This window comes from Anomaloglossus baeobatrachus, chromosome 7 (genome assembly GCF_048569485.1).
Source record: "Anomaloglossus baeobatrachus isolate aAnoBae1 chromosome 7, aAnoBae1.hap1, whole genome shotgun sequence".
Classification (NCBI taxonomy): domain Eukaryota; kingdom Metazoa; phylum Chordata; class Amphibia; order Anura; family Aromobatidae; genus Anomaloglossus; species Anomaloglossus baeobatrachus.
Window position 1 is genome coordinate 15,433,507 of NC_134359.1, and position 23,564 is coordinate 15,457,070.

General features: G+C 45.3%; 1 protein-coding gene across 10 annotated transcripts in view; it reads right to left on the reverse strand.

Annotated features, from left to right (window-relative positions):
- Positions 1-23,564, reverse strand: part of TNS1 (tensin 1) — a 483,060-nt gene that overhangs the window by 393,455 nt on the left and 66,041 nt on the right. Inside the window, exon 1 of one of the 10 annotated variants that reach the window (XM_075317049.1) lies at positions 16,704-17,147. The exons of the other annotated variants lie outside the window; for them this stretch is intronic. Coding sequence (XP_075173164.1) covers positions 16,704-16,799 — 96 coding nt within the window. The 5' untranslated portion in view covers positions 16,800-17,147. Of the gene's footprint in view, positions 1-16,703; positions 17,148-23,564 lie in introns of those variants that run through there. 10 annotated transcript variants of the gene reach the window in all.

Sequence of the window (23,564 nt, forward strand, 5' to 3'; positions counted from 1 at the left end):
TTGATGGGGGGGGGTTTGTGGACAGCTCCTTGGTGTGGGGTAGCGGACAGCTCCTTGGTGGGGGGGTTGCGGACAGCTCCTTGGTGGGGGGGTTGCGGACAGCTCCTTGGTAGGGGGGGTTGTGGACAGCTCCTTGGTGGGGGGGGGTTGCGGACAGCTCCTTGGTGGGGGAGTTGCGGACAGCTCCTTGGTGGGGGGGTTGCGGACAGCTCCTTGGTGGGGGGGTTGCGGACAGCTCCTTGATGGGGGGGTTGCGGACAGCTCCTTGGTGGGGGGGTTGTGGACAGCTCCTTGGTGGGGGGGTTGCGGACAGCTCCTTGGTGGGGGGGTTGCGGACAGCTCCTTGATGGGGGGGTTGCGGACAGCTCCTTGGTGGGGGGGTTGTGGACAGCTCCTTGGTGGGGGGTTGCGGACAGCTCCTTGGTGGGGGGGGTTGCGGACAAAAGGGGCCTTTTAAATTGATTGGTGAAGCCGTTTTCAAGGGAGAACTGGGATTGATCTACCGCGACTTCTACTAGACCGCTCTCTGCATTTCCTTACAAGTAACCGGACACCACAGATCTGATCATACAATCTAGAACTGAACCGAATCTCCTCCGCTCAGGACATCAGGAGCAGTGAAGCGGCAGAGGCCACGTCTGCAGGGTGACCCGATCCAAACACAACATCCTGCACAGAGGAGCAGAACGATTCTTAAAGGAATTGTCCATTTCGGTCCCAATTGAAAATTTGGAATTCTGCTTCAGGTCAAGAGTCGGCTCCTGATGGGCACCACATTTAAAGGGGCAGTGTTACCATTCAAAAGGGCCTAGTCTTAACAGGTTGATAACTGAGAACAACAGAAATGGGGATGTGATTGGATAGCAACCAAATCCCAAATTAAAGTTACAATGGGATTTATGGACGGTGCATTGGTATTTTCGTGGTGTACGGGATTTATTTCTGGACTTCCCCTTTAATAATGTTTTCATTTCCATGTAAATGAAACATTCACTGCATGATGATACGTTTTACAGGTTTCTAATATACTTGTATTTCAGTTTCTCACCAATTACAAGATTTCTGTTTGCTGTCAGTGAACGGGAACATTCAAAACCTGCATGGAACTAACACAGCTGAGGGTTTGTTACAATGTGTCCAGTCTAAACAATCCTATGTGAGATGCGCACATCACTAGAGCAAGTCTCTGTCCTGTCCCGATGGTTTGTTACAATGTATCAGTGCAGGTAAATTATATCAGGCTGGAGGAGGATCTAGACTGGAAACAACTGTAGCAAACCCTCAGCTGTGAGATATCAGTCTGTAAACGAGCCCATCCTTATTCACTGACATCATGCAGAGGTCTTGGTCTTGGATATTACAAAGTTGCAAAATGTTTAAATGATACAAGTGATTAACTACAACCAGAACCCGAATAAATCAGCCGCATTAGTGCAGTCATAAATAGAAGCTGGGGTCTGCGCTGACACCCCGGGGTCTGCTGGGAATAGTAGTGTCAGGAGGGTGCACACAAGCCCAGGGATATTTAGGCAGCAATTAGAGGGCTCAGACAGCACTAAATGGGCTGTAAAGCAGCAGGACGGCTGCATTCAGACCCAGGATCCTGCTGTGGGACCCCTCATTTAACCTGATGAACTATTGTAATGAAAAATGTTAACAGGGCCTCCCAGGGGTCTCCTATAACAAGATGCTTCCAGGTCAAGAGGAGACAGAGCCCTTAATGAAGAAGCTCTGCAGGAAAGACGGACGTCCAGAGCTAGGAAAACAGGACTTCTTCCAGAAACAGTGCCACACTTCTGCGCAGGTTGTGCGTGGTATTGCAGGTCAATTCCATTGAAGGGAATATGGCTGAGCTGCTATACTGCACCTGGCCTGAGCACAAGTGTGGCGCTGTTCCTGGAAGAAGCAGTCATGCTTTTCTAGTCCTAAACACCTTCTGGGTCTCAATCCGTAACTATCATTTACTGGTCTGCTCATATACAGTAAAGGGACCTTATGGGGCCCCACGTGCTCCAGCACCTAAGTGCACCCCTGGGTCCATTCATTTAGGAGGCGGCATGTAATAATGCATCGCCCCCTATTGCATAAAGAAATATGAGAATAATGACCTGTGACCTTAAGACATTTCCATACGTAAATAAAGATACCCTGTAAAAACGCCATCGCCACCATATTTTTCAGGACCCTTCAGCGCCTGTTCAGACATCTGTGGGTCATGTGTATGTTCTATGCAGGGTACAGGCTGCAGAAAAACATGAGATGTCTGCTTTTGGTCTGAGTCATGGATTAAAACCCACCCATAGAAGTCTATGGGTCCATGAAAATCACCGGCAGCACCGGATGGCGTCCGTGTATCGGCGGTGTCCGGGAGCATCACGGTAATGGAGAGGAGAAGCTTTGATGTTTATTTATAAACACGTGAAAATCACAGAATGGTAAAAAACGATCAAAAAGGAAATGAATCCAAAAAAAACTCGTGAAGTCTGAATGAGGCCTTAATTATAGAAAATCACAGAATAATATTTTTCACCCTTTTCCCATAAAAATCAATAAACTGGGACAAATCCAAACTGGGAAACCAGGAAATGGCGCAATTTACGGTTTACCGGATTTTTTTACATTTGTGCTTTATATTAGCAGAAATTATGCAAAAATGTAAATAAAACGTTCTAGATGAGGAGGACGTCGACGCAGGGAGGGGAACGTGAGGATATTACAGGAGCGCAGACAATGACATCTGCAGCAGCCCCAGATTTATGCCGGGTTCACATGGCGGATCAGACAATAACTCAGCGAACGCATCCGCGGGACGCCGTGTACTTTATGTTAATTAAATAGTTGGCTAAATGAATGGGAAGAAAGGTAATAAATGCAGATTAAGTCCTGATTAACCCTTCTCTGCCTGCAGAAAATGCATCACAAGGCCATGAAGCGATTTTACCAGGGTCCCTTTAAATGAGTGCATTAACCCGCAACACCTCAGTGCAAGTCATGCATTAATGTACACTGGTCCACATTTCTGCTACTGGGAAAGCTGGAAGACAAAAGCACCCAGCTTTCCCAGGATCCTGAAGGACAAACCTGCCAAATGTTGCAGTTGCTCTAAAGCCCACTTTACACGTTGCAATTAGTTGTACAATCGCATTTGCGATGTGACACGCCCAGGTTGCATATGGGATCTTATGAGATTTCACGTTGGTCGTTCATTTGCTGTCACACGAGCGTTAGTGGTCTATGTTAAATTGATCAATGTTATGTGCGATCCTTTAGATCATGTGATCTGTGACGTATGCATTGGGCACCTTTTTTTTTTTTTTTATTTATTGACTTGCCAAGCGTGTGTAATGTGGGATGCGTTTTTACTATGTCATCTGCCATTCAGCTCTGCTACATGGCCGCTAACAGCAGACACAGACAGAGCCATGTAGCAGAGCTGAATGGCAGATGACAGAAGACACAGACAGAGCCGCACTGTCAGAATGAACTCGGGTGAACTTCACCCGACTTCATTGTGATGCTGCGGCTCTGTCTGTGTCGCGCCCTGATTAGCGGTCACCAGTGAAGACTCACCGGTGACCGCTAAACTCCTGAGTAACTGAATTGAGCAGCCCTCTCTCATACTCACCAATCCCCGGCGCTGCACGGCATTCACACTGCTTCGGCGGCTTTTACTGTTTTGAAAAAGCCGGCCGCCCATTAAACAATCTCGTATTCCCTGCTTTCCCCGCCCACCGGTGCCTATGATTGGTTACAGTGAGACACGCCCCCACTCTGAGTGACAGGTGTCACACTGCACCCAATCACAGCAGCCGGTGGGCGGGTCTATACTGTGTAGTGAAATAAATAATTAAATAATTAAAAAAAACGGCGTTCGGTCCCCCCCAATTTTAAAACCAGCCAGATAAAGCCATACGGCTGAAGGCTGGTATTCTCAGGATGGGGAGCTCCACGTTATGGGGAGCCCCCCAGCCTAACAATATCAGCCAACAGCCGCCCAGAATTGCCGCATACATTATATGCGACAGTTCTGGGACTGTACCCGGCTCTTCCCGATTTGCCCTGGTGCGTTGGCAAATCGGGGTAATAAGGAGTTATTGGCAGCCCATAGCTGCCAATAAGTCCTAGATTAATCATGTCAGGCGTCTCCCCGAGATACCTTCCATGATTAATCTGTAAGTTACAGTAAATAAACACACACACCCGAAAAAATCCTTTATTAGAAATAAAAACACAAACATATACCCTGGTTCACCACTTTAATCAGCCCCAAAAAGCCCTCCTTGTCCGGCGTAATCCAGGATGCTCCAGCGTCGCTTCCAGCGCTGCTGCATGGAGGTGACAGGAGCTGCAGAAGACACAGCCGCTCCGGTCACCTCCACGCAGGTAATGAAGACAGCCGCGCGATCAGCTGCTGTCACTGAGGTTACCCGCGGCCACCGCTGGATCCAGTGACAGCGGGTAACCTCAGTGACAGCTCAGCTGATCGCGCGGCTGTCTTCATTTGCTGTGTGGAGGTGACAGGAGCGGCGGTGTCTTCTGCAGCTCCGGTCACCTCCATGCAGCAGCGCTGGAAGCGACGCTGGAGCATCCTGGATTACACCGGACAAGGAGGGCTTTTTGGGGCTGATTAAAGTGGTGAACCAGGGTATATGTTTGTGTTTTTATTTCTAATAAAGGATTTTTTCGGGTGTGTGTGTTTATTTACTGTAATTTACAGATTAATCATGGAGGGTGTCTCATAGACGCTTAACATGATTAATCTAGGACTTATTGGCAGCTATGGGCTTCCAATAACTCCTTATTACCCCGATTTGCCAACGCACCAGGGCAAATCGGGAAGAGCCGGGTACAGTCCCAGAACTGTCGCATATAATGTATGCGGCAATTCTGGGCGGCTGTTGGCTGATATTGTTAGGCTGGGGGGCTCCCCATAACGTGGAGCTCCCCATCCTGAGAATACCAGCCTTCAGCCGTATGGCTTTATCTGGCTGGTATTAAAATTGGGGGGACCGCACGCCGTTTTTTTTAATTATTTAATTATTTATTTCACTACACAGTATAGACCCGCCCACCGGCTGCTGTGATTGGGTGCAGTGTGACACCTGTCACTCAGAGTGGGGGCGTGTCTCACTGTAACCAATCATAGGCGCCGGTGGGCGGGGAAAGCAGGGAATACGAAATTGTTTAATGGGTGGCCGGCTTTTTCAAAACAGTAAAAGCCGCCGGAGCAGTGTGAACGCCGTGCAGCGCCGGGGATCGGGGATCGGTGAGTATATGAGAGAGGGGGATAGACTGACATTGACAGAGAGTGAGGGACAGAGATAGTGACCGACTGACAGAGATTAGTGACTGACAGACATTGTGAGGCGCTTCAGAACACAGCTTTTCAGCTGCGCTCTGAAGCGGACCTTTTTTAAGCTGCGGTGCAGAGCGCACACCTGCGCACATAGCATCAGACACCAAAATCGTATGTGGGATGTCACACGTTACAATTCACTAGGTTCGTGCAACAAAACGGTCAATTCTAGAGAATGATACGATGTGTTTGCGATCAACGGTTTTGCGTTCAATCCTGATCGCAAGTAGATGTCACACGCAGATACCTCACAAACGATGCCGGATGTGCGTCACTTACAACTTGACCCCAACGACGGATTGTGAGATATATTGAAGCGTGTGTAGCGGGCTTAATAGCGCTCATTGATGGATCTGCACATGGAATGATCTGAAGCCGCTTCATGATCTGCACTTTCTTGATTCTGATTGGTTGTTTAGGCTACTTTCACACTTGCGTCATATGGCATCTGTCGTAATGCATTGTGTGACGCATGTGACGGATGCATTGTAAATAGTGTGATAATAAAGGCAACGGATTCCTGTGAAATAACGTGTTGCGTTAGTTTAGCCGAGAGAGAGAGATACCATCATCACCGCACACACCCAGACACTACCGCCCCCACCATCACCACACACACCCCGGCACTACCGCCCCCATCATCACCACACACACCCCGGCACTACCACCCCCATCATCACCACACACACCCCGGCACTACTGCCCCACACACCCCGGCACTACCGCCCCATCATCACTGCACACACCCCGACACTACCGCACCCATCATCACCACACACACCTCGGCACTACCGCCCCCATCATCACCACACACACCCCGGCACTACCACCCCCATCATCACCGCACACACCCCGGCACTACTGCCCCATCATCCCCACACACCCCGGCACTACCGCCCCATCATCACTGCACACACCCCGACACTACCGCACCCATCATCACCGCACACACCCCGGCACTACCGCCCCCATCATCACCGCACACACCCCGGCACTACCGCCCCCATCATCACCACACACACCCCAGTACTACCGCACCCATCATCACCACACACACCCCGGCACTACCGCACCCATCATCCCCGCACACACCCCAGCACAAACGCCCCCATCATCACTGCACACACCCCGACACTACCGCACCCATCATCACCACACACCCCGGCACTACCGCTCCCATCATCACCGCACACACTCCGGCACTACCGCACCCATCATCACCACACACAACCCGGCACTACCGCCCCCATCATCACCACACACACACACACACACCCCGGCACTACCGCACCCATCATCACCGCACACACCCCAGCACTACCGCACCCATCATTTTCACACACACACCCCGGCACTACCGCACCGATCATCACCGCACACACCCCGGCACTACCGCACCCATCATCATCACACACACACCCCGGCACTACCGCACCCATCATCATCACACACACCCCGGCACTACCGCTCCCATCATCACCGCACACACCCCGGCACTACCGCACCCATCATCACCACACACACCCCGGCACTACTGCACCCATCATCACCACACACACCCCGGCACTACCGCCCCCATCATCACGACACACACACACACCCCGGCACTACCGCACCCATCATCACCGCACACACCCCGGCACTACCGCTCCCATCATCACCACGCACACACACCATGGCACTACCGCCCCCATCATGACCACACACACACACACACACCCTGGCACTACCGCACCCATCATCACCGCACACACCCCAGCACTACCGCACCCATCATTTTCACACACACACCCCGACACTACCGCACCCATCATCACCGCACACACCTCGGCACTACCGCACCCATCATCATCACACACACACCCCGGCACTTCCGCACCCATCATCATCACACACACCCCGGCACTACTGCTCCCATCATCACCGCACACACCCCGGCACTACCGCACCCATCATCACCACACACACCCCGGCACTACTGCACCCATCATCACCACACACACCCCGGCACTACCGCCCCCATCATCACGACACACACACACACCCCGGCACTACCGCACCCATCATCACCGCACACACCCCGACACTACAGCTCCCATCATCACCACGCACACACACCCCGGCACTACCGCACCCATCATCACCACACACACCCCGGCACTACCACACCCATCATCACCGCACACACCCCGGCACTACCGCACCCATCATCCCCACAAACATCCCAGCACTACCGCACCCATCATCCCCGCACACACCCCGGCACTACCGCACGCATCATCACTGCACACACCCCAGCACTACCTGAGTGATTTCACCGCTGACAGTGGGATTCACTTCAATTGCTGCGTGGAGCTCATAGGAGCGGCGGTGTTCTACGGCCACTCCTGTCAGCTTCATGTAGCAGAGCTGAAAGCGTTGTGGGACCTCGTGTGGATTACGTCGGACCTGGAGGGGTATTTGGGGGTTAATAAAGTGGTGAAAAGGGGTATTTTTTTGTCTTTAATTCCAAATAAAGTATTTTTTCGGTTGTATGTGTTAATTTACTTTAACTTACAGGTTAATCATTGGGGGGTGTCTTATAGACACTGTCATGATTAACCTTGGACTTAGAGGCAGCTATGGGCTGCCATTAACTCCTTATTACTCCGATTGCCACCGCACGAGGGCAAATCGGGATGAGCCGGGTAGAGTCCTAGGACTGTCTCATCTAATGGATGCGGCAATTCCGGGGCGGCTGCTGGCTGATATTGTTAGGCTAGGGGGGCTCCCCATCCTGAGAATACCAGCCTTCAGCCGTGTGGCTTTACCTTGGCTGGTATCAAAATTGGGGGGGAACGCACGTCGTTTTTTGTGAATTATTTATTTATTTTACTTAACGATATAGACCCGCCCACCGGTAGCTGTGATTGGTTGCAGTGAGACTGCTGTCACTCATCGTGGGGGCGGGTCTGATTCCAACCAATTATTCATAGGCGCCGGTGGGCAGGGGAAGCAGGGAATACGGGATTGAATAATGAGCGGCCGGCATTTTCAATAGAGGAAAAGCCGCTGGAGCTTTGTGACAGCAGCGCAGCGCCGCGCCAGTGATCGGTGAGTATGAGAGAGGGAGTGAGAGGGAGAGACAGACCGACAGAGAGAGAGAGAGAGAGACCGAGAGAGAGACCGAGAGAGAGACCGAGAGACCAACCGACAGACAGACCAACAGACCGAGAGCGAGAGACCGAGAGAGAGAGAGCGAGAGACCGACAGACCAACAGACCGAGAGAGACAGAGAGACAGACAGAGAGACAGACAGAGAGACAGACTGAGAGACAGACTGAGAGACAGACTGAGAGACAGACAGAGACAGAGAGAGAGACAGAGAGAGAGACACAGAGAGAGACAGAGCGACCGAGACAGAGAGAGAGAGACCGAGAGAGAGACCAAGAGAGAGACCGAGAGAGAGACCAAGAGAGAGAGCGAGAGAGAGACCAAGAGAGAGAGCGAGAGAGAGAGTGAGAGACCGACAGACAGACCAACAGACCGAGAGCGAGAGACCGAGAGAGAGAGTGAGAGACCGACCGACAGACAGACCAACAGACCGAGAGCGAGAGACCGAGAGAGAGCGAGAGACCGACAGACCAACAGACCGAGAGAGACAGAGAAAGAGACAGAGAGACAGACAGAGAGACAGACAGAGAGACAGACAGAGAGACAGACAGAGAGAGAGACAGAGAGAGACAGACCAACAGACCGAGAGCGAGAGACCGAGAGAGAGAGAGCGAGAGACCGACAGACCAACAGACCGAGAGAGACAGAGAAAGAGACAGAGAGACAGACAGAGAGACAGACAGAGAGACAGACAGACAGAGAGATAGACAGAGAGAGACAGACAGAGAGACAGAGAGAGAGACAGAGAGAGGCGAGAGAGAGAAAGACCAGGAGTGATTTTAAACGATTTGGAACGTTCTGCTGCACATGCTCAGTAGAACGTGACGGAATCCAGTACCATAGACATTCAATATGGCCCTTAACGGATCCCGACAGAATCCTGCGTAGTGCGTTTTTTTACAGCAATAAAAAAACGCTACATTCAGCGTTTCTTCCGCCCGACGGTCACTGACAGTCACCGACAAAACAACTGACGCGCCGCGAGGCAGATGCAATGCAAAACCATCCTTTGCAATCCGCCCTTAATGGAAGCCTATGAGGAATCAACGGCTTCCTGCAACGGTTACCGTAATTCCTCAAGGCAGCGGATTGCAACGGATGCCGCACAACGCAAGTGTGAAAGTGTCCTTAACGGGATGTTTAGTTTTAATTAAAGCTTAAACAAGAAAATATTCAATATTCGATTAGACTTTATATTTCATTTCCTCACCATCTGTAAGAATTCAACTTTCTGACAGTGAATGGGAAATGTCTTTTCTATCTCGAGCATTTGCTACAATTGTATCCAATCTGCTCAGACATCTGGAGGCTACAATGTATCAGTGCAGGTAACATGTATCAGTCTGGAGTGAGGATTGTTTGGACCGGATACAGTGGAGCAAACCCTCAGCTCCGAGAAATACGGTCTCATATCCAGCAAGTAGAGATACTCTGAGTGGTGGGACAGGGGTTCACAAACTTATGCACTTACTAAATCCAGGAACATTCCGATCCCAGCGTGGCCTCTCGGGGGCTGAGCCGCACACCGTGGTATCAGATCTGCTTTTATAGGTGAACGGCTGATATCTCAGGCGATATCCACTAATGAGCCCCACGTGAGAGCCGTAAATGAGAGGAATATTTCTGGTTATGGCCGCAGGGCTAATGATTGGCGTCAGGTGGATGCTGGAATCCCGCAACCTGCTCTGGTCCCACTTCATTAATCTTTTATTATATTATCTTGAGGAGATTGAAAGGAACGGCAGTCAAATAGGCGCATGTTCAGACTGTGCAGAACATGTGCTTAAAGGGATTGTCCAGAAATAAAAAACGGAGCATTTATCCTAAAAGTAACCTCATTAGTGAGACATTGTTGGGGGTCTGACACCCCATTCATTAGCTGCTACTAAGTCCTGAACTATTTATGGAGCCAGAACCCACAGATCTGTCCGGGGGCCATTCTCAGCTACTGCAGATCACATCCACTTTAATAGGAGATGAGCTGCAGTACCCTTGAATGGCCACTACACAATGATGGCGCTGTCCTGCCTCCAAACACTGTGACCTTCTGAAGTCCCGAGAACAGATGAGCGGGGCCAGGGAAGTTCAGGTTTGCCGGGTTCGGCTGGACTTTAGTTAAAAGTTGGGTTCAGGACCTGGACTTGACCCCAAACACCATGAAAGTTAAAGGAGACCCAAATTTCTGTACTTTAGAATGGTCGTCTCCCTCTCTCGCTGCTCTCCACCTTTCAACAAGCTTTGTTATCATATGAACAGCACCTGAACGCCGAACTCGGACCCAGAATTTTTTAGCAGTCCGTGTTCGAGCCCCAGACACCCGCTGATCGGTACGAAACACGAACTTTACAGATTGGGTTCCCGCCTCTCTAGTTATAAGTTGCAAAGAGCACAAATATATCTGGTGGAAAAGTGAACGCTGCAGCCGATCAGTGGATTGAGAATTTAAGAAGCTTGTGTCCAGAAGTGGACAAGCCCTTTAAATGAACCCAAACACACCGCCACCTGATCCCCGATCCCCAGAGCTGGCCTTACGAGCTGCAGATCACTCCTGGCCGCGCTTCCCCTTTAAGTCCGATCCCGGCCTTCATTTCCCCCATGTGGTCAGTGCAGACTCTCCAGCACAATGCTGCACCGCCCTCTGGGTTTGGACGGCTGCCGCACCACCTCCTCACACAGCGGAGAAGATCTCTCCATAGATCTCTCCAGAAGACAAGGAATTATTAAGCGCTGTCACTTCCATTTGGAATAAGTAATTACTGGAAAAAGGCCGCAGCTCACAATCACAGGAGGCAGCGAGTGGAAATCACAAACCGCAAGACATTAAAGCCTCAACCTGAGCTGCACAAGATCATTATTAGGTTATAGACAGTAAAAAACGCAGATGTGCGGCGTGCTGAAATCCTCTGCACTGCTGAACGTAAAGATACGAAGACACAGAGACATTGTGAGTGTGAGAAGGGGCAGTACACAAATAATGAACATGGTAATGTAGAGACACAAAGTAACACGTGACCTCTGAAGAGACGCGACCGGAAAAGAAAAAAGGCAATAGTATAGTAGTGATATTCGTGTATATAGGGGCTGTATTATAGTAGTTATATTCTTGTATATAGGGGCAGTATTATAGTAGTTATATTCTTGTATATAGGGGGCTGTATTATAGTAGTGATATTCGTGTATATAGGGGCAGTATTATAGTAGTTATATTCTTGTATATAGGGGGCTGTATTATAGTAGTTATATTCTTGTATATAGGGGCAGTATTATAGTAGTTATATTCTTGTACATAGGAGCAGTATTATAGTAGTTATATTCTTGTACATAGGGGCAGTATTATAGTAGTTATATTCTTGTATATAGGGGCAGTATTATAGTAGTTATATTCTTGTACATAGGGGCAGTATTATAGTAGTTATATTCTTGTACATAGGGGGCAGTATTATAGTAGTTATATTCATGTACATAGGGAGCAGTATAATAGTAGTTATATTACTGTACATAGGGAGCAGTATTATAGTAGTTATATTCTTGTACATAGGGGGCAGTATTATAGTAGTTATATTCTTGTACATAGGGAGCAGTAATATAGTAGTTATATTCTTGTACATAGGAGCAGTATTATAGTAGTTATATTCTTGTACATAGGGGCAGTATTATAGTAGTTATATTCTTGTACATAGGGGCAGTATTATAGTAGTTATAATCTTGTACATAGGGGGCAGTATTATAGTAGTTATTTTCTTGTACATAGGGGGCAGTATTATAGTAGTTATATTCTTGTACATAGGGGGCAGTATTATAGTAGTTATATTCTTGTACATAGGAGCAGTATTATAGTAGTTATATTCTTGTACATAGGAGCCGTATTATAGTAGTTATATTCTTGTTCATAGGGACAGTATTATAGTAGTTATATTCTTGTACATAGGGGGCAGTATTATAGTAGTTATATTCTTGTACATAGGGGGCAGTATTATAGTAGTTATATTCTTGTACATAGGGGCAGTATTATAGTGGTTATATTCTTGTATATAGGGGCTGTATTATAGTGGTTATATTCTTGTATATAGGGGCTGTATTATAGTAGTTATATTCTTGTATATAGGGGCTGTATTATAGTAGTTATATTCTTGTATATAGGGGCAGTATTATACTAGTTATAGTCTTGTACATAGGGGCAGTATTATAGTAGTTATATTCTTGTACATAGGGGCAGTATTATAGTAGTTATATTCTTGTACATAGGGGCAGTATTATAGTAGTTATAATCTTGTACATAGGGGGCAGTATTATAGTAGTTATTTTCTTGTACATAGGGGGCAGTATTATAGTAGTTATATTCTTGTACATAGGGGGCAGTATTATAGTAGTTATATTCTTGTACATAGGAGCAGTATTATAGTAGTTATATTCTTGTACATAGGAGCAGTATTATAGTAGTTATATTCTTGTACATAGGAGCCGTATTATAGTAGTTATATTCTTGTTCATAGGGACAGTATTATAGTAGTTATATTCTTGTACATAGGGGGCAGTATTATAGTAGTTATATTCTTGTACATAGGGGGCAGTATTATAGTAGTTATATTCTTGTACATAGGGGCAGTATTATAGTGGTTATATTCTTGTATATAGGGGCTGTATTATAGTGGTTATATTCTTGTATATAGGGGCTGTATTATAGTAGTTATATTCTTGTATATAGGGGCTGTATTATAGTAGTTATATTCTTGTATATAGGGGCAGTATTATACTAGTTATAGTCTTGTACATAGGGGCAGTATTATAGTAGTTATATTCTTGTACATAGGGGGCAGTATTATAGTGGTTATATTCTTGTATATAGGGGCTGTATTATAGTAGTTATATTCTTGCACATAGGAGCAGTATTATAGTAGTTATATTCTTGTACATAGGGGGCTGTATTATAGTAGTTATATTCTTGTACATAGGGGGCAATATTATAGTAGTTATATTCTTGTACATAGGGGCAGTATTATAGTAGTTATATTCTTGTACATAGGGGGCAGTATTATGGTAGTTATATTCTTGTACATAGGGGGCAGTATTATGGTAGTTATATTCTTGTACATAGGGGGCAGTATTACTGTAGTTATATTCTTATACATAGGAGCAGTATTATAGTAGTTATATTCTTGTACATAGGAGCAGTATTATAGTAGTTATATTCTTGTACATAGGGGGCAGTATTATAGTAGTTATATTCTTGTACATAGGAGCAGTATTATAGTAGTTATATTCTTGTATATAGGGGGCAGTATTATAGTAGTTATATTCTTGTACATATGGGGCAGTATTACTGTAGTTATATTCTTATACATAGGGGCAGTATTATAGTAGTTATATTCTTGTACATAGGGGGCAGTATTATAGTAGTTATATTCTTGTACATAGGGGGCAGTATTATAGTAGTTATATTCTTGTACATAGGGGGCAGTATTATAGTAGTTATATTCTTGTACATAGGGGGCAGTATTATAGTAGTTATATTCTTGTACATAGGGGGCAGTATTATAGTAGTTATATTCTTGTACATAGGGGGCAGTATTATAGTAGTTATATTCTTGTACATAGGGGGCAGTATTATAGTAGTTATATTCTTGTACATAGGAGCAGTATTATAGTAGTTATATTCTTGTACATAGGGGGCAGTATTATAGTAGTTATATTCTTGTACATAGGGGGCAGTATTATAGTAGTTATATTCTTGTACATAGGGGGCAGTATTATAGTAGATATATTCTTGTACATAGGGGCAGTATTATAGTAGTTATATTCTTGTACATAGGAGCAGTATTATAGTAGTGATATTCTTGTACATAGGAGCAGTATTATAGTAGTGATATTCTTGTACATAGGGGCAGTATTATAGTAGTTATATTCTTGTACATAGGAGCAGTATTATAGTAGTTATATTCTTGTACATAGGAGCAGTATTATAGTAGTGATATTCTTGTACATAGGGGGGCAGTATTATAGTAGTTATATTCTTGTACATAGGGGGCAGTATTATAGTGGTTATATTCTTGTACATAGGGGCACCTTTGCATCTTTCTCAGTGTTGAGGATGTTGTTATGTGGCTATAGTTGCTCTTATTTCATCTTGATCTTGATTTCTGTATTCGTGGTTATAGGACTTGTTGCATTGGTTCAGGCCTTTATGTTGCTGTTTTCGGTGATATCACAGATTTCTAGAGCAGAGATGATTTTTGGGTGTTTCCTCAGTTGTGCAGGAAGATGGGAATGATTATCTTGAGCCTTAATATAAAGTATATGTTCTATGACGACATGATGTGATTTGTGCTCGGGGCCTCGGAGTCTATTACCGCAGTCTCTTGCATGAGCGCATGCAGAGCCGCCAGGAGAACGCGGACGGTTTTGGTTAATGAACCCATGATGTCACCGTTGGTGCAGCAGACGGCCGTGTTTGGGCCCCTGCAGCTTCAGGGCCGGTATACATTATATAGGGGGCTGCATTTACACTCAGCCGCATAGTCCAGGTGTAACAGCAGAATGAGGGGTGCAGGGTCGGCCCCCCCATACATACCTCGCTCCGAATCACTGACACGTGTTTTTCCGCCCGATGTCTACAGAAAAAGAAACATATGGGCTGAAGGGTTAAATGTCGACTATAAGCAGAGAAGGTGTTATATGCAGACTGTGAATATGGGGGATACTCGGGGTCAGCAGCTGCTGCAATACTACAACTTCCAGCATGCCAAGACACGGACAGGTTGTCAGGGTTGTCAGGACATGGACAGGTTGTCAGGGTTGGCAGGACACGGACAGGTTGGCAGGGCATGGACAGGTTGTCAAGGTTGGCAGGACACGGAGAGGTTGTCAGGGTTGGCAGGACACGGACAGGTTGTCAGGGTTGGCAGGACACGGACAGGTTGTCAGGGTTGGCAGGACACGGACAGGTTGTCAGGGTTGGCAGGACACGGACAGGTTGTCAGGACACGGACAGGTTGTCAGGGTTGGCAGGACACGGACAGGTTGTCAGGACACGGACAGGTTGTCAGGACACGGACAGGTTGTCAGGACATACTCAGAGCTGTGGTTTCCAAACAAGTGAAGCGTTGCACTGACCCACGTCCAGTCTATAACTTGTGAATCTCTAATTATGAACTACAACTCCCAGCATCCGCTGGACATCACCACCTAGGTGTGCATTTAATGTCAGGAAAGGAAAGCACTTACCTGCTGCATCCCAAGAACAAGTGTCTCTAGTCACCTGGATGACTCCACGTATGACTAAGATCAGAGGAAAGTGAGTCCGCAGATGTAGCAGAGCTGAAGCATTGAATTCATAGCTGAGGCATCAGGATAACTGTACTATTACCAGTTCATTGATTAACCCGCAAAACCGCAGACAGCACACTGAGTACCGGGACATCACCTGGTATCACCGACACGCTGAGCTCTGCTACATCACCCAGATTTCTCATTCCTGACCTGTGAGCTCTGCTACATCACCCAGATTTCTCATTCCTGACCCGCTGAGCTCTGCTACATCACCCAGATTTCTCATTCCTGACCTGTGAGCACTGCTACATCACCCAGATTTCTCTTTCCTGACCTGTGAGCTCTGCTACATCACCCAGATTTCTCATTCCTAACCCCTGAGCTCTGCTACATCACCCAGATTTCTCATTCCTGACCCGTGAGCTCTTCTGCATCACCCAATTTTCTCATTCCTGACCCCTGAGCTCTGCTACATCACCCAGATTTCTCATTCCTGACCTGTGAGCTCTGCTACATCACCCAGTTTTCTCATTCCTGACCCCTGAGCTCTGCTACATCACCCAGATTTCTCATTCCTGACCCCCGAGTTCTGCTACATCACCCAGATTTCTAATTCCTGACCCGTGAGCTCTGCTACATCACCCAGATTTCTCATTCCTGACCCGTGAGCTCTGCTACATCACCCAGATTTCTCATTCCTGACCCGTGAACTCTGCTACATCACCCAGATTTCTCATTCCTGACCCGTGAGCTCTGCTACATCACCCAGATTTCTCATTCCTGACCCGTGAGCTCTGCTACATCACCCAGATTTCTCATTCCTGACCCCTGTGCTCTGCTACATCACCCAGATTTCTCATTCCTGACCCCTGTGCTCTGCTACATCAGCCGGATGAACATCATATTATACCAGAACATGGCCACTCACCTTTTTGCTTCGACACAGATGAAGGGGAATGAGACAAGTAAAAAAAAACTTCCCCCAGCGTAGGAGCCACGTGAAGCACTGGAGCAGACGGGTCATTATGGACTTATTGGTGGCCACACCAGAACCGCTATTCCCAGCAACAGGAGACCATAAAGGTTCTAGGCCGCTCCAGACCGCGCTCACTTTGTAGCAGATTTTTGGCAGTTCTGTGAGTTGGTGCCCACCCAAGACCCCTTTTCATCCTCCCATCAAACACCAGGAGCTTTTCGTGATCTGGCCACCCCCAGGCTCATCACACAAGTCCAAGATCCCCCTCCGGAGCCGAGCCTCCCTCTGCCTGCAGACCTGCAGTCCGACCGTCCCCCCATGCACCAACAAGTGCTTGGTGCTCAGCCATGCCAGCTCAGCGCCAGCGCCAGAGGTGCAAAGATCCAACCGGCCAGAAGGGGAAGAACCGCAGCGAGGACCCGAGAGAAGGAGCAGCTCTCTGCAGCAGCCACATCTCCCCGAGGAAGGCAGCATCCAGGCACCACATCCGAGTGTGCCATGAATTTTTATAAGCACTCTGTGATATTATCTGCAGGGAGGGGCTCAATGGCAGCGCGCACAGTCACATTACTGGAGACCGGGGTCACGAACCCGCACCACCTGCCTGTACATAAAAACTTCCAACCTGATCACTCTGCGGAAGAAAATAAATAAAGGATATTAATGATTGCAACAATGTACAGGTTCATACAAGAGGCAACAATGTAACACAGGTACATCAAAGTCACCGCACAAAGTGTGAAAGACGCAAAGAAAGAAAACTGCAATCAACCTGATGATCACATCGCAATACCCTAATGGAAGAGGACGAGCCAAACTGGCACCAAGAGCATCGGTGGAAGGAGCCGCAGCCAATATACCGCGCAAATATCAATTATCCAGACACATCCAACAACCTCCGCAACACTGTTACACAAATTACAGTCCTGAGCAAGAGAAGAGCAAATCCACAGGAGGCAGTATTATAGCAGCTATAGTCATATACATAGGGGCAGTATTATAGCAGCTATAGTCATATACATAGGGGCAGTATTATAGGAGCTATAGTCATCTACATAGGGGCAGTATTATAGCAGCTATAGTCATATACATAGGGGCAGTATTATAGCAGCTATAGTCATATACATAGGGGCAGTATTATAGGAGCTATAATAATGTACATAGGGGCAGTATTATAGCAGCTATAGTCATATACATAGGGGCAGTATTATAGGAGCTATAATAATGTACATAGGGGCAGTATTATAGCAGCTATAGTCATCTACATAGGGGCAGTATTATAAAAGCTATATTCTTGTAGGGGGCAGTATTATAGGACCTATATTCATGTACATAGGGTGCAGTATTATAGTAGTTATATTCTGTATATAGGGGCAGTATTATAATAGTTATATTCTTGAACATAGGGGGCAGTATTATAGTAGTTATATTCTTGTACATGGGGGCAGTATTATAGTAGTTATATTCTTATACATAGGAGGCAGTATTATAGTAGATAGATATATTCTTGTACATAGGGGCAGTATTATAGTAGATAGATATATTCTTGTACATAGTGGCAGTATTATAGTAGTTATATTCTTGTACATAGGAGCAGTATTATAGTAGTTATATTCTTGTACATAGGGGCAGTATTATAGTAGATATATTCTTGTACATAGGGGCAGTATTATAGTAGTTATATTCTTGTACATAGGGGCAGTATTATAGTAGTTATATTCCTGTACATAGGGGCAGTATTATAGTAGTTATATTCCTGTACATAGGAGCAGTATTATAGCAGTTATATTCTTGTACATAGGGGCAGTATTATAGCAGTTATATTCTTGTACATAGGAGCAGTATTATAGCAGTTATATTCTTGTACATAGGGCCAGTATTATAGTAGTTATATTCTTGTACATAGGAGCAGTATTATAGTAGTTATATTCTTGTACATAGGAGCAGTATTATAGTAGTTATATTCTTATACATAGGAGGCAGTATTATAGTAGATAGATATATTCTTGTACATAGGGGCAGTATTATAGTAGATAGATATATTCTTGTACATAGGGGCAGTATTATAGTAGTTATATTCCTGTACATAGGGGCAGTATTGTAGTAGTTTTATTCTTGTACATAGGGGGCAGTATTATAGTAGTTATATTCTTGTACATAGGGGCAGTATTATAGTAGTTATATTCCTGTACATAGGGGCAGTATTATAGTAGTTATATTCTTGTACATAGGAGCAGTATTATAGTAGTTATATTCTTGTACATAGGAGCAGTATTATAGTAGTTATATTCTTGTACATAGGGGCAGTATTATAGTAGTTATATTCTTGTACATAGGGGCAGTATTATAGTAGTTATATTCCTGTACATAGGGGCAGTATTATAGTAGTTTTATTCTTGTACATAGGGGGCAGTATTATAGTAGTTATATTCTTGTACATAGGGGCAATATTATAGTAGTTATATTCTTGTACATAGGGGGCAGTATTATAGTAGTTATATTCTTGTACATGGGGCAGTATTATAGTAGTTAGATTCTTGTACATAGGGGGCAGTATTATAGTAGTTATATTCTTGTACATAGGAGCAGTATTATAGTAGCTATATTCTTGTACATAGGAGCAGTATTATATTAGTTATATTCTTGTACATAGGAGCAGAATTATAGTAGTTATATTCTTGTATATAGGAGCAGTATTATAGCAGTTATATTCTTGTACATAGGGGGCAGTATTATAGTAGTTATATTCTTGTATATAGGGGCAGTATTATAGTAGTTAAATTCTTGTACATAGTGGCAGTATTATAGTAGTTATATTCTTGTATATAGGGGGCAGTATTATAGTAGTTATATTCTTGTACATAGAGGGCAGTATTATAGTAGTAATATTATTGTATATAGCAGCAGTATTATAGTAGTTATATTCTTGTACATAGGAGCAGTATTATAGTAGTTATATTCTTGTACATAGGAGCAGTATTATAGTAGTTATATTCTTGTACATAGGGGGGCAGTATTATAGTAGTTATATTCTTATACATAGGAGGCAGTATTATAGTAGATAGATATATTCTTGTACATAGGGGCAGTATTATAGTAGATAGATATATTCTTGTACATAGTGGCAGTATTATAGTAGTTATATTCTTGTACATAGGAGCAGTATTATAGTAGTTATATTCTTGTACATAGGAGCAGTATTATAGTAGTTATATTCTTGTACATAGGGGGGGCAGTATTATAGTAGTTATATTCTTATACATAGGAGGCAGTATTATAGTAGATAGATATATTCTTGTACATAGCGGCAGTATTATAGTAGATAGATATATTCTTGTACATAGCGGCAGTATTATAGTAGATATATTCTTGTACATAGGAGCAGTATTATAGTAGATAGATATATTCTTGTACATAGCGGCAGTATTATAGTAGTTATATTCTTGTACATAGGTGGCAGTATTATAGTAGTTATATTCTTGTACATAGGAGCAGTATTATAGCAGTTATATTCTTGTACATAGGGGCAGTATTATAGTAGATATATTCTTGTACATAGGGGGCAGTATTATAGTAGTTATATTCTTGTATATAGGAGCAGTATTATAGTAGATATATTCTTGTATATAGGAGCAGTATTATAGTAGATATATTCTTGTACATAGGAGCAGTATTCTCTTACGAGAATAATAGGATTGGTGTCCAATATAGGACCTGAGGGTCTGGGGCCTGATATTTTCCTGTTGGCTGAATCCATTGATACAAGTCGGCTCCGGGTTTTTAAATGAAAGGCTAATTTCAGTATCTTTAGTGAGTAATAAATATTTTCCTTTATTCGCCCCCAGTCCTTGCAGCCCATATATTGCAGATTGCTTTGCAGGGGGCAACAATGGGCAAGAAAGAAAATTGTATTAAGTAACAGAATAAAGCAGATGATGACGCTCGTTATGAGGACGATTTCTCGCCGGTTGTTGGTGGCTGCAGATGCGTCGTTCTCTGCAGGATCGGACTGTCATCACACAGCGCTTCTTTTGTATCGTCCTCCACAGAAGAGTGATGGGATCACGGAGGCGTCTGCAGATCCCGTCATCCCACCTGAATGTGCAGATCCCTGCAGAGCATTAATGACCGGCTGCACAATTCATTACAGTAAAACACTGGCGCATCTGCAGCAGCGAAGAGGCGAAGTCATAGAGGAAGAAAAATGAGGACAGAGTAATAAAGCAAAGAGCAGGGACGGAAAGCAGAGTCCAGCGCAGCCGGGGCCCCCATATCAGTGTAACAAAAGGTGAAGAAAGCACGACGGAAACAACCGGCACCTCAACCTGAAGAAATGCTGGACCAAAGAGCAGGAAATAACCCAATAGGTCCCCCATAACAGCATCATCCACAGATCCCCCATAACAGAGCATCATCCACAGATCCCCCATAACAGAGCATCATCCACAGATCCCCCATAACAGAATGTCACCCACAGATCCCCCATAACAGAGCATCATCCACAGATCCCCCATAACAGAGCATCATCCACAGATCCCCCATAACAGAATGTCACCCACAGATCCCCCACAACAGAGCGTCATCCACAGATCCCCCATAACAGAGCGTCATCCACAGATCCCCCATAACAGAGCGTCATCCACAGATCCCCCATAACAGAGCGTCATCCACAGATCCCCCATAACAGAGCGTCATCCACAGATCCCCCATAACAGAGCATCATCCACAGATCCCCCATAACAGAGCATCATCCACAGATCCCCCATAACAGAATGTCACCCACAGATCCCCCACAACAGAGCGTCATCCACAGATCCCCCATAACAGAGCGTCATCCACAGATCCCCCACAACAGAGCGTCATCCACAGATCCCCCACAACAGAGCGTCATCCACAGATCCCCCATAACAGAGCGTCACCCACAGATCCCCCATACCAGAGCGTCATCCACAGATCCCCCCATAACAGAGCGTCATCCACAGATCCCCCATAACAGTGTCATCCACAGATCCCCATAACAGAGCGTCATCCACAGATCCCCCATAACAGAGCATCATCCACAGATCCCCCATCACAATGTATGAGCCGCACACTCCATCCTATGTTCTGCCCTTCGCTTTGATGAGATTTCTGTTGGATTCTCTGTAATCTGCAGTTTCCTGCGGTTTTATTCCCGGCTCTACTTTTCTCAGCGTCACCTCGTTAATTGTTAGCTCTGCGCTTGTAAAGTGTAATGCAAGCAATGGCTCATCCTAAAACAGCACCCCTCCGCCCGTGCACCCTGGAACCAGATTTGTTTATTCACTCGCATATTAACCCCGTCCTAACTGTGCTCCAGTATTTAAAGCTAAGAAGCAATAACAGCAAACAGTATAAGAAGCGTCCAGCAGCTGTACAGAGAGCAAGAAAATAAAGCCACATCTACAAGTAATCAGACAATAAAATGCACAGACCTATCATTTTACTGACCCAGAGTGCCAAACCCCCTGCAGAGAGAGAGTGCAATGATAAAATCCACTGCTACCACCAGGGGGAGCTCCCTGCATTCTGTATTATGTAACTGCATGAGCTCCCCCTAGTGGTGACTGCAGGAGACGGAATGTTATTTGTTTTTTGATGTTGATACTTTTGTGTTTTCTTGGACTATTCCTTGTACTCCATGATATTATATATTATTTATTGTGCGTTACTATCAATTCTCTGAATTCAATATTTATTTTACCGTTTGCTCCTTTTAAAGTTTATTTCTATTTAAATCCTATAATGGGACTTAGTAAAAATTGTGACGTATAATGTGTTAGAATAATGTGTCTGGTCGTGCTCCAACACAGGATAGTGCTGGGGTCCGTTTCGAGCAACTAGATTAACAATACAGGGGGCGACCGTAGCAATCATATAATTGGGGGGCCGCATGGTTTCCTTTAACACTGAAATAACAAGAGGCACACGTGGTTTTGCAATATTTACAAGGATTGTCCAGGATTAGAATAATATGGCTGATTAGTGTCAAACAGTGCCACCCTTGGCCATGGTTTGTGTCTGGTATGGCAGTATAGTCCTACTGAAGGGAACGGAGCTGAGCCGCATTTCCACATCTAATCTGACGTCAATTCTGAAACAAAGTATCCATGTTTTTTCTAATGCTGGACAATCCCTTTAAATTTCCAAGGTAATGTCACTCTATCCTTATGGATGTGCATTTCTTGCCTTTCTTGGTCAGTAGACGTGGCTCCCATTAACTTCATGTGTTTTTTGTTTTTTCTTATTCATTACATTTTGTACGGTTTATAACAATGGAAACTGTCAGCAAGCTGCTGCTCAAGGATCCATCAAAGTTAATGAGAGTTACTAATAGTGACCTTCTATTAAGGGGCGGATCGTCTGATTGGCTCACGGTTCAGAAATTCCATCCAATAGGCAGAAGGAGATTTAATGAAACTAGCGGGAATCAGAAAACGACCATCGGACTTGGATTTTGGGGATCACATGATCACGGTTTCTTGAGCCTATTTTTCCTGGATATTTACATATGCAACAATGTAAAGGGAAAAGCAAAACAAAACCATGACAGGGTCTCAGGACTGAGCCTACTTGGTGATGGTTTCCAGTCTGCAACAGAAAAGTTTGGTTTCATGCAACTACATTGGGGGAAAAAAAAAAGAAAATTAGAAAAGCCAGTAAAAGTTATAAGGGGATGTGAATGGTTGATTTGTTGACCTTAGAGCCGATGTAACGGTTGGTTGAAGCCTAATATTTTTAATGTTGATAAATGTAGAGTAATGCACCGAGGACAGAGTAATCCTATAGCTGCGT